We start from the raw sequence: 12,619 nt of genomic DNA, 5'->3' as shown, positions 1-12,619 counted from the left end.
CTGTGTTAAAGATATATCTCAGTAGGCATCAGGAGCACTACATAGCAGGAAATAGTGCTGCTATCTAGTGCGCTTGCAAAACTGCTGCCTTATAGTGCTGCAGAAATGGCCATCTGAATAATAAGATAAAAATGAGTTTTATATTCCTTTGAACAACTTCCCATTTTACTTCTATTAGTTAATTTGTTCAATTATCATAGTTCCTTTATTGAACATACCTAGCTAGACTCATGAGCAGCAATGCACTACTGGGAGCTGGCTGCTAACATATGCTTTTTGTCATTGGCTGCCCAGTAGTACATTGCTGTCCTTTCAACAAAGGATACCAAGAACATGAAACACATTTGATAATAAATACATTGGAAGGTTGTTTAAAATAGCATGCTCCATCTGAATCATGAAAGAAAAAATCATGTCCCTTTAATCTATCAGAATTGGGGGGGAGGGTTCCAAGGGGCTGTTCAAGTACCTGATAATCAGTACAGTAGTTTTATGTACAGTTTTTAAATGCTTAGGTAAATGTAATTCTGTGTGCTGTTTAACCTTTATATGTTACTGTACATAGGCAGCATAGACATATATTACACTTAAATACAGGTACAAATCCAGAATTATCAGAAATGACTATTTTTCCCCTTCTGTAAATCACAAGCTTCTCTGTGTCTTTTTTTTGTTTTTTTGTTTGTTTTTTGTTTTTGGTGTCCTAAAATGCAAATGCCAGTCTATATTTCAAACAACAAATATTACCATTTTTATTGCAGTACTCTTTTTATCTTTGAGGGCACTATGCATAAAAAATGATATAACACTACTTTAGGTTACATGTAAATATAAAAACTAAAAAAGTGCCCTTATTACTCAGATGTAGAAAAATAACAGACAAATGTCCACTTGCTGCTTTTGTTTAATAAAAATGACACTGCTCCCATATGTTGCATGCAAACGTAACCAACAAGACAACTGATATTACCTCTGAGCTCTTCATTTTAAATACCGTAGTTTTATGTAATATACTGTCAGATCACACTCTAAGAAAACATATATATTTTTCCCATGTTGGGAGAAACAAGTTACTAGTACCTGTACATGTATTGTTAAATATACACACAAAAAAAGATTCTTACTCTACAATTTTTCTTCCATGCTTTGTAAAACATTCTAGCTGTGTATCTTAATTTAGACGTGGGTTTTTTTTAAAGGCAAAGCTATTCCATCTTGCCTTAGGAAGATCAGTTAGATCATTTAAATTTCATGCAAAAATATTTTTTAGGGCATTTTGTACCCAAAAATATAAATGAAAAGGTAATATAAAGTAAGTTATGAATATAAAAAAATCTCTTCAATACACTTTCATTATTTATGTTGTCCCCTTTTCTGTAATTCCATTTTGAAACTGTTAGAATTTCAGTTCCTGTTAGAAATGGAATTGCAGAACACTGTTATATTCCACACAGCCATTGGCTACACACTCTAGTGACCTTTGTATAACTGTCCCTAATTGGCCACATCAGAGAAAGTAATCTAAGTTACAACATGGCAGCTCCCATTGTTTTATAGACTCTAAAACTTTACACGTATTTTGTCACTATTTTAACAAGTAATAAAATTTTAAAAAATACATCTACATATTATTCAGACTACTCTTTTCTTTGAATGCATCATTCTATCTAGCATTTATTTAGCGCTTAGTATCCCTTTAAGTGTTGTAAATGCATGTTTCTGCTCAACTGTATCTGCTATATTAAAGGAACAGTGTGCTTTAACATTTTCTCCTCTTCAATGTGTTCCCAGTGATCCATTTTACCTATTGGAGTGTATTCGATTAATTACAAATTGTTCGTTTACTTTTATTCTGCAATTTGAAATAGCTGCTTTTGCCTGTTGTATCGCCACCTGCAGTTGCAAGAAAAAAATAGTAAATCCATTGGAAGTACCTGGATTTCTGCATTAATTATTTTAATAAAACACAAAACAGTTGTACTTTTCAATTTTTATTTAAGAGATTGATAAATCATTCAGAATGCATGGGAAAAGTCTTACATTTAGTAACTTAAAGATCCTGCTTTAGCAGCAACAACCTCCACGAAATGTTTCCTGTAGCTGCTTATAAGACTGGGAAAAAGGTTGAGGATGAATTTTGGACCATTTTGTAAAACACCCTACACAATCCGCTGCTACAGATCGCCAAGGGGAATCATTACTCACACATGCTGACACTCACAAATGTGCTGGCACTCGTGGCTGAACCATGCCACACGTAGCATTTCAAAAGACAAGAAATGCTGCACACAGGAATATTAAATCAAAAACTTTAATTCATCCTTTTAAAAACATCACAGGACGGTCAATCCGGAACAATATGGACCTTTTCTCCCTACCCTACAAATCTGTTTGTTCATCAATATTTCTAAGTTGTCTTGATTGCACAGCATCTCCATTGGGTTAAGGTTAGAGACTTGGCCATTCCAAAAAATTTTTTTTTTCCCCAGCCATTCTTCAGTTGGTTTACTTGTGTGCTTTGGGTCACTGTGTTGTTGCATCCCCCAACTTCTCTTAAAGTGACATGAAACCCAGATTATCACTTTCATGATTCAGATAGAGCATGCAATGTTAAACAACTTTCCAATTTATTTCTATTATCCAATTTGTTTCTTTCTCTTTGTATCTTTTGTTAAAGTTTAACTAGGTAGGCTCAGAAGCTGCTGATTGGTGGCTGCACATATATGCCTCTTGTCATTTGCTTTCAGCTAACTCAGTGTATTGGTTCTCCTTCAACAAAGGATAACTAGAGAATGAAGCAAATAAGATAGCAAAAGCAAATTGAAAAGTTGTTTAAAATTGTAAGACCTATCTGAATCGTGAAAGAAACAGTTTGGGTTTCATGTCCCTTTTTAAGCTTGAAGTCATGGACTGCTGTCCTGACATTGTCCTGTAAAATGTTTTGATACTGTTTTGAATTAATTGTTCCATCAATTGCAAGGGGTCTAGGCTCTGAGGCAGCAACACAGCCCCAACCTATGGTGCTCCCTTCACCATGCTTCACACTTGGGATGAGGTTTTTGGTGTTGGTGTTCAGTTACTTTCCCCCCACCCCTCAACATAAAGCAATGTGCATGTTTGGCAAAAAGTGCAACCTTTGTCTCATTTGTTCACAGCACCTTTTTCCAAAGTGTTGTGGAACATCCAGATGGACTTAGGGAAACTTGAGAATGTGCTCTTATAGTTTAAGATAGCAGTGGTTTCCTTTGTGGTAATTGTATTGTATAGCCCTTTTTTTTCCTTTAATGTTTTCCTCTCCATTCTTAATTTTTCTTGATTAGTTATATTATTCTAGCCGCTGGCAAATTATGTTTACAGCCAATTAAGGTTTGACATGAGGATATATATGGGCGTTGCGGTTCTAACCAAAAGGGTGAATTTTATTCTGTTTTATAGGTGTCGAAGGCAACCAGGTATGGCTATGATTACGGCTTACTGACGAAACGCTTATGCCTGTTATGCTGCACTATATCCTATCGTATCATGTGTATGCTGTGCTGTTCTCCGAATTTTAATTCCAATAAAAGTTGTTCCTTTTTACCATCTGGATTCTACCTCCTTGTTTTGACTCTTTCATGACTACCATTCTTGTTCAGTGTTTTTCTGCTCGTGGGCACACAAACTAAAACTCTTGCAGTTTGTAGACTTTTGCTGTTACCTTTTGAGTTCTCTCATCTTTTACTGATTGCCAGTTGTGCTCTTGGTGTGATCTTTGCAGGACACCCACTCCTGGGAGAGTAGCAACGATTCTGAATCTTCTCCATTTGTAGACTGATAATTTTTGTGAATTGATGAACACCCGATCTTTAGCAATGTGTTTGTAAACTTTTCCAGCTTTGTGCGTCTCCATAATGCATCTTCTAAGGTCCTGTGAAAGTTGTTGTGATCAAAGCATGGTTCACATTAACCAATCTTTCTTGAGAAGAACATAATTATTAGGATCCAGGCTTTGTGTGCCTTTTATTAAAAGGGCAGGACAAATGTACAACCCACACTTCCACTCTCCTTAATTGAACTGCCTGGATCTAAATAGCTTTTGGAGAACATAAGTTCACTTTTTCCAGCCTACACTGTCAATGATTATTCAATGTCTTCAATTAAAATTTGAAATCTACAATTGTTTGTATATTATTAGTTTAGTCAGATTGTTGTTCTGTTTCAGTTTGCAAACTTACTTGCAGCTGTATACTGAAAATGTCACTACTTAAAGGGACAGTCTAGTCAAAATTTAAACGTTCATGATTCATATAGGGCAGTGTGCAACTTTCCAATTTACTTTTATTATAAAATTTGCTTTGTTTTTTTGGGATTTTTTGTTGAAAGTGAAACCTAGGTAGGCTTATTTTTAATTTCTAAGCCCTTGAAGACCGCCTATTATCTCTGCATTTTGACAGTTTTCCACAGCTAGATAGCACTAGTTCATATGTGCCATATAGATAACATTGTGCTCACTCCTGTGGAGTTATTTGAGTCAGCACTGATTGGCTAAAGTGCAAGTCTGTAAAAAGAACTGAAATAAGGGGGCAGGTTGCAGAGACTTAGATACAAGGTAATCACGAAGATAAAAAGTATATTAATATAACTGTGTTGGTTATGCAAAACTGAGGAATGGTTAATAAAGGGATTATCTATGTTTTTAAACACTACAAATTTTGGAGTAGACTATCCCTTTAAGTACTGTTATAGAAAAGCTACGTAAACAAGAAGCTGCCAAAGAGATCACATATCCAGTGGTTGGTTAGAAAGACTGGTATTAAATGTTAATTTCCTATTCTCTCTAAGTACTGATTTTTGTGTAAACAGACAGAAATAAGATAAGGATGCCATAATGCATAACATTAAAGATAAGTTAAAGAGACACAAAACCCAACATTTTTCTTTCATGATTCAGATAGAGAATAACATTTTAAACAACTTTCCAATTTACTTCTATTATCTAATCTGCTTCATTCTTTAATTCTTTTGTTGAAAAAATAGCAATGCACATGGGTGAGCCAATCGCACAAGGCATCAATGTGCAGCCACCAATCAGCAGCTACTGATCCTGTTTAGATATGCTTTTTAACAAAGGATATTAATAGAATGAAGCAAATTAGATAATAGAAGTAAATTGGAAAGTTGTTTAAAATTTAATGATCTTTCTGAATCATGAAAGAGAAAAAAAGGGTTTTATGTCCGTTTAAGGGTGTAATTTCAAGTACCAAAAACTGCTATTTCATATAGAAATATAAATCTACACAGCCCCTTTAATGTTTCAGGCTTAAAACTCTCCACTCTTTTGCTGGAGAGTGACATTACGTCCTCAGCCATATTTGATGACAGGGGAAATCCTTTCCTGAATAGTTTAAAACCCACCTTCTCTTCTGCTTTTTTATTTTAACCAGATTTATTATTTATTATTGTTAAATCTTTACTTTTCCGCATAAACATCTACCGGTATTTTTATTTTTCCACTATAAACCATGTTACCTTGTATTTTATATAATTTATGCTTTCTTTTTTTAAGGTTTGGCTTGAGCAACAAGTTTAATTCAGAATTCCCATCTGTTTTAACAGGAAAGGTAAGAATGTCATTTTAACTCTAAGTAAAACCAGGGTTTAATTTATAGCAATTTAAAAAACCTTTTGGGTATGCTAACTATCTGCTTTGTAGGATTGTGTAACGTTACACTGCTGATTTAACGGGATGTTTAGTCATTTTTAGAAACCACCTAGTTTCCCACCTCACACATTCTGAATGCAACACATATACTTCTAATTACGTACATACGTACATACATACTGTACATACGTACATACATACTGTACATACGTACATACATACTGTACATACGTACATACATACATACTTTTATCCATATAAGAAATCCAGTGCAGACAAAGAGCAGTAAAACTCTACCTCCACAGCAGGAAGGCAGCTCCTGCCACATAACCACCTGAGTGCTATGATAAAATACCTAGTAGATACAGTTAACCCCACGACTACCAAAGAGTCCGCAACATATTTCCACTGAAATTCTCTTTGGTAGCCCTGGGGTTAACTGCTAGGCATGGCATGTTTTTCAGATTGAAGGAGGTTATGTTGGTAGAGGAGATGCCTCTGTGCTTTCTCTGTGTTCTGGGATTTGTAGTTTCTGTGCTCTGGGATTTACTTTAATTGTTGCAGGAAGCCAGTGCAGTAAAGTGTGTTGGTAGGGAAAGCTGCTGCAGCATGCAGAAGGATCAGGTATGCATAAAAGCTGAAATTAATTTTACAGAATGGTGCAAGCTCTTCTGGTAACACTACCACTATGAACCACTAGCTGGGTGGTCAGCAACATCTTCCATGTGGTGTGCCCAGAGATTTGACCCTGAGGAGAACACTGCTATTAAATAATCACTTTTCTTTTTTCTGATCCTTTTAATGCAATATCCTTCCATCTAGTCGATTGCATTATTCAGGGTGTAAACCTCTTCAAAGCTTCTGCTTCATCTATAGTGACTAGACCTTCTCTGCCAATAGAGACAATACTTTTGTTAAAGAAAAAAATTAAAATGGGATTTATTTTCATTATGACTGACTGCCATACTGTGCAAGCTGGGTAATACATTTTCTTGTTAGTGTATTAATGAGGCGTATAAATGCCAGTTTAGATTTGGACCATGCTTGATCTCTGATCTATAACACTTGACTAATATGAAAATAAAATGCTCTAATTTTTCAGAGCATGTTAATTTAACTTTAGTGTTTTTTATTATTTTGTTGTTCTAAAACATATCACTTCTGAGCAAGATATGGCCTTCATACCAAATAGGAGCAATGTTTTGCATGCAGCCACTAACCACCAACTGTGTCCAGCTAAGGAGCTACATTGAGTTGTGACTCTCTATAAGGACTTTGTTTTCTCCTTAATTAATGAAACCTGACACACTTTCCAATACTTGTTTTTGTGAGAAATATCTGTGTTAGCCCAAAAGCAAACATTATGATAAGTATACCTGATATATGACCTGCAGCCATCTTGCTCCAGGTGACAGAATGACTCAGACACTGCAGTTTCCTGCACAAATAACTTACAACAATAGTAGTTCCTATGGAGAGATAAGACTACTACAGTTCAGGGCTTTAAGTCATAAAATGTTTCCTTCATGTTTGTCAGACAAGATGTCAGGTGATTGATGAGGACATGATTGTGAGTTTTGAAGAGGCCAGATCTAGCCTGCTGGGCCTTAGTGAGCCTTTCTCTATTTGCAGCCCATTTTGCTTCCTGTTGTAAAGTATTATGACCCTCCACTGTTCACAAAGTTTTAAAAGGGATGGGTAGAAAAATAAAGAAGCCTAAAGGAAATAAAGTGTCTTAACAATGTGGACAAGTCCAACCAGGGGCAAGACTGTAATCTTGCTTACTGTGAAGAGAGGAAAGAAACATACAAAAGTGAGCTCCACCCAACACCTTTCAGATCTACTCAGCTAATTCAAACTTTGAGATGACTTTAGCTGCGTTTAGTAATAAAGCTAAGAAGACATAGTTTCATTGATCAATCAATTGTTCTGTTTCTGTATCCCAAACCATATTTACCTTTTTTAAATTATTTTAACCCCTAGAGGATTTGGCGACATAAGTGTGAAAAGTATATGTTATATGCAAGAAACTGTACAATAATTAATCCTCTGTTTAACTCATACAAAAATTGTTAAATACATAGTTAACGTCAGCTGCAAAGCAGCAGTGCACTAATGGAATCTTGCTGAATATTACAGGTGAGCCAGTTACAAGAGGCATGTGTTGCCACCAATCACCAGTTAGCTCCCAGTAGAGCACTGTGGCTCCTGAATTTACAGATATGCTTTCAACAAAGGATACTAAGAGAAAAACTGATTTTGATCATAAACGTTAATTGAAAAAGTTTGTTAAAAATGCATGTTCTGTCTGAACTGACAGTTTACTTTTTGAGTTTTATGTCCCTTTAAAGATATACTATTATAATATATGTTTTATCTTCCAATTTATTGCATTGTATCTTATTCCAAAAATAAAGACAGTTGAAAGAATCGGATGACAGCCGAATTGGCACTAAAATTATAGAATTTTCCTGTGTACATGTATTTATTTATGCTCAGGAAGTCCAACTGGATACGTATTAATGACAAAAATTAAGCTTCCATGATTCAGATAGAGCATGCAATTAAATGTATTTCCCCCAAATGTACTTCTGTCATCAATGTTTACAGTTATTATTTACACACTTTTTAAGGCACCAGCTACTACTGAGAACGTAAAAGAGTACATAGTATATACATTCTTGATAGCTGTTAACATGTTTGTTTTTTTTGTAAATTCTCAAAACCCTGGCTCTAAAAGATTAAAACATTCAGTTTTGTGGAATATTGTAATAGAATCATTGGGTAACAATTTTGTTAAAAATGTCTAACAAATATTTAGGGAATTTCTACATATAGAACTAATATTTTTGTAGATGACATATATATATATATATATATATATATATATATATATATATATATATATATATATATATATATATCATTTTATTTCTTCACGTTTATTATCATGATCATTTAATAGCATATGTTTTTTTTTTGGTTTGGTTGTAATTAACAGCAGATAATGCCCCCAAATCTGATGACATTAAATGACTATTGGTTGTTACAGGTTGCCCCTGAAGAGTTTAAAATTAGTATTGGACGTGTGAACTCCTGCTTGAGAAAGAACCTTCCCCTTAATGTGAAGTGGCTACTTTGTGGTTGTATTTGCTGTTGCTGCACTCTAGGATGCAGTTTATGGCCTGTAATATGCCTGCACAAAAGGGTAAGTGCACATTTTACAGTTTTATTGAGATTAATGATTTTTAATTGTTTTTGTAGTTTCTGGCTATGTGGAAATGAAAAGAATAAGAAAAGAAAATGTATAACAAGGGTTTTTATTTATTATTCAGTGTCTAGAGGGGCAAAGTGTAATCATTAACACAATTTGTTTCCATGAATCTATAGTTACTAGTTTTATTTTCAAATGCTGTAGCTTTAAGATTGCAATGTAGATGCTAAATTACAAAGCATTTTGGAAATTTATTTAAACAGAAAGAAAGTTAAAAAAATCAGTTTCACAGTTATCTAGCATATTATAAATATAATATAATACAAAGTTAGGGGGGCACTCTCCTTTTCAGATGAATTACCAGGTTGTCCAACCTTAAAGGGACAGTCTACCTGAAAATGTTTACTATTTAAAAAGATAGATAATCCCTTTATTACCCATTCCCCAGTGTTGCATAACCAACACTGTTATATTTATATACTTTTTACCTCTGTGATTACCTTGTATCTAAGCTTCTGCAGACTGCCCCATTATCTCAGTGCTATTTACAAACTTGCATTTTTGCCAATTAGTGCTGCTTCATAAATAACTCCACAGGAGCGAGCACACATGAACTAGCACTGTCTGGCTGTGAATAGCTAATACAATGCACTGAGATAAGAAGCGGCCTGCAGAGGCTTAGAAACAGTCAGAAATTTAGAGGTTTAAAAGTATATTAATATAACCATGTTGAAGAGAGAGAGAGAGAGAAGGAAAAAAAAAAGAGAGAGGCCCCCAAGGCACCTCAAAAAATAGGCTTTGATGCCTAGGTTGTGGGCCATCGTTTGCCGCTATACTGTGTCTGTAATACATGCTAACAGAAGCCATATTTACATTGGAAGCAAAGGTGGCAGGCAGCCTTCTGCAAAACCTGTTGGACGCTGATGTAATGTAATTTACCTGCATGCTGGAGATACAGAGAGAGAATGTGTTAATTTCCTTATTTGGAATACTGATAAATGTATGTGTTGATTCGGCTGAGCTCCTTATCGTTGGTACTGTGCACTGCCGGTGCCTAGATGTAGCTTGTCCGTTTACCCTGATTTACAGGGACAGCTCAAGTTTTAATCTGGAAGAGATTGTGTGGGCACATACCTGATTTGCTTATTGTGAATATTGCATAGGAGAGGGAGTTAATCCAGCTTCTTAGCAGGCATAAGCATGTTAAAGACATTGTTTCAAGGTGTACATGCAGTATTTACATGAATACACCCACACCTACATATTTAAGTAAATATGTATTTGCAAGCAAATGACAGTCCAAAATTGCTGAGATTTGCTTTTCTAGACAAGCATCAGTTCATGGCCCTCCCTTTTGGTCTGGCTACAGCTTCCAGAGTGTTTACAAAAGTACTGGATGCTATTTTGTGTCTAGTTCAAGCCCAATGATTTTCTGTAGTTTCTTATTTAGATGACATTCTGGTTCAGGCTCCTCCTTATCTGGTTGTGTCACTTTCAGATGGTTTTTCAGTTGCTTCAGAGTCAAAGTTGGAAAATAAATCTTCCAAAAAGTTCTTTAACTCCTCAGACCTGTGTCTTTTCTGGTGTCCATAATCGATTCTGTTACCATGCATTTGTCTCTGACAGATCAATGCAAAACTGAAGCTGCAACAGGTCTGTGCCCTTCTGCAGTTGAATACTCTCAATTCTGTTGCTCAGTGCATGAAAATTGTGGGTCTTGTGGTGACTGCCACAGATGCAGTTAAATCTGTCAGATTTCATCTTTTAAGCCCTCCAATTGCAGATTATGTATCAATGGAATGGGGACAATGTGGATCCGTCTGAGGATTCTGTTCACAAGCCAATACAGTACTTGACATGGTGGCAGATCCATCACTCCTTGGTTCAGGGAACTTACTTTATTCGTTCTGTGTGGACAGAAATCTTCTGGTACTCCGTGCAATCTTCAGGGCTCTCCAGAGTTGGCCTGTCCTCGGACTCAAATCTTTTCTGAGATTCCAGTCTGACAATGTCATAGTAGTTGCTTATTACAAACATCAGGGAGGAAGTTTCAGTTCCTTTTAGCTATGAGGGAAGTGTCCTGCATCATATGTTGGGCAGAGCGCAATCACTGCAGGATTTCTGCCATCCACATTTCAGTTGTGAACATTTGCGAGGCAGACTTGGGAGTTATTTCAAATTATATATATATATATATATATATATATATATATATATATATATATATATATATATATATATATATATATATATATATATATATATATATATATATATATATATATATATATATATATTTTCACAGTAAGGCCAGTTGAATACTTGGTTGCTTTGGGAGAGGTATAAGTAGCAGAAATAGTAAGGTTCTTATTGCCACTTTACAAATCTTTAGTTAGGCCTCCTCTGGAATACTGTGTACAGTTCTGGAGACCATATCTCCAGAAGGATATAAAGAAACTAGAAACTGTCCAAAGGAGGGCTGCTAAAATGGTACACAGTCTAAAATATAGCTGTTAATACACTTGAACCTTACAGATTCTCTCTCTACTCTTCCTCTCTCTCTCCCTCTCTCCCTAATAAGCAGATATCACTGATTTCAATATAGTAAGAGAACAGTTATTTGATATGTTGCCTTCTCGTTAATATTATGAATAGCTACTACATGGAATTTGGTTATTGTAGCAAAATGTGACAAAGTTAGACCTTATTTTGTTCAGTAAACTATGTCTCTTAGTTTATTAACTCTTATCATTTGGCTTCTATAGACAAGACAATCTATTCACAAGCTATTGGAATGGGAGAATAACAGATTATATCACAAGGTAATGTATGTTTATGTGTTTGTACTTTGTTGTTTTGTTTGTTTTTTAAGAATATTTATTAAAACTAAAACCATGTATTTTCAGCTTGGCTTACACTGGAAGTTAAGTAGGAGGAAATGTGACTCAAACAATATGATGGAGTATGTAAGTAAATTCCATGTGTTTAAATTCTTTACAAAATACAGTATCCTAATTTAATGGGACAACTTAATTTTTTATATTGTTTAAAAAGATAGATAATCCCTTTATTACCCATTCCCCAGTTTTGCACTGCCAACATGGTTATATTAATATACTTTTACCTTCTGTGATTACCTTTTATCTAAGCCTCTTGATAGTGCCCTGATCACATGACTTTTTTTTAATTTATTACCTATTGGTATTTTAGCTGTGTTGTGCAGAACTCACGGGTGTGAGCACAATGTTATATATTTATCTTTAAGAAGACTGTCAACATAACGTTTTGAAAAGTTTATGCACTTATCTTTCTGAGCTAATATTGTTTAGACATTACAAGTGGAGCGTTATTTAATGCTTCCGCTCAAGGATTAACTCAGAAGTAAGTTTTTTTTTTTTTTTCTCCTTTCTCTTAAGTGTGTTCAGTCCACGGGTCATCCATTACTTATGGGATATATTCTCCTCCCCAACATGAAGTTGCAAGAGGATCACCCAAGCAGAGCTGCTATATAGCTCCTCCCCTCACATGTCATATCCAGTCATTCTCTTGCAACCCTCAACAAAGAAGGAGGTCGCGGGAGGAGTTGGAGTTTTTACTTAATTATTCTTCAATCAAAAGTTTGTTATTTTAAATGGCACCGGAGTGTGCTGTTTTTCTATCTCAGGCAGTATTTGGAAGAAGAAACTGCCTGCGTTTTCTATGATCTTAGCAGGCGTAACTAAGATCCACTGGCTGTTCTCGACATTCTGAGGAGTGGGGTAACT

The 12,619-nt window shown here is 35.2% G+C and overlaps 1 protein-coding gene across 2 annotated transcripts in view; it reads left to right on the top strand.

Moving 5' to 3' along the window:
* The window catches only part of LOC128645898 (cysteine-rich hydrophobic domain-containing protein 2), a 46,045-nt gene that overhangs the window by 4,302 nt on the left and 29,124 nt on the right, over positions 1 to 12,619 (top strand). Inside the window, exons 2-5 of one of the 2 annotated variants that reach the window (XM_053699215.1) lie at positions 5,546 to 5,600; positions 8,694 to 8,849; positions 11,621 to 11,677; positions 11,762 to 11,821. In XM_053699215.1, the coding sequence (XP_053555190.1) occupies positions 5,546 to 5,600; positions 8,694 to 8,849; positions 11,621 to 11,677; positions 11,762 to 11,821 (328 nt within the window). Of the gene's footprint in view, positions 1 to 5,545; positions 5,601 to 8,693; positions 8,850 to 11,620; positions 11,678 to 11,761; positions 11,927 to 12,619 lie in introns of those variants that run through there. The other variant, XM_053699214.1, reaches the window with a different exon arrangement.

Source organism: Bombina bombina, chromosome 1 (genome assembly GCF_027579735.1).
Source record: "Bombina bombina isolate aBomBom1 chromosome 1, aBomBom1.pri, whole genome shotgun sequence".
Lineage (NCBI taxonomy): Eukaryota > Metazoa > Chordata > Amphibia > Anura > Bombinatoridae > Bombina > Bombina bombina.
This window is presented reverse-complemented; position numbering and strand designations above follow the sequence as displayed.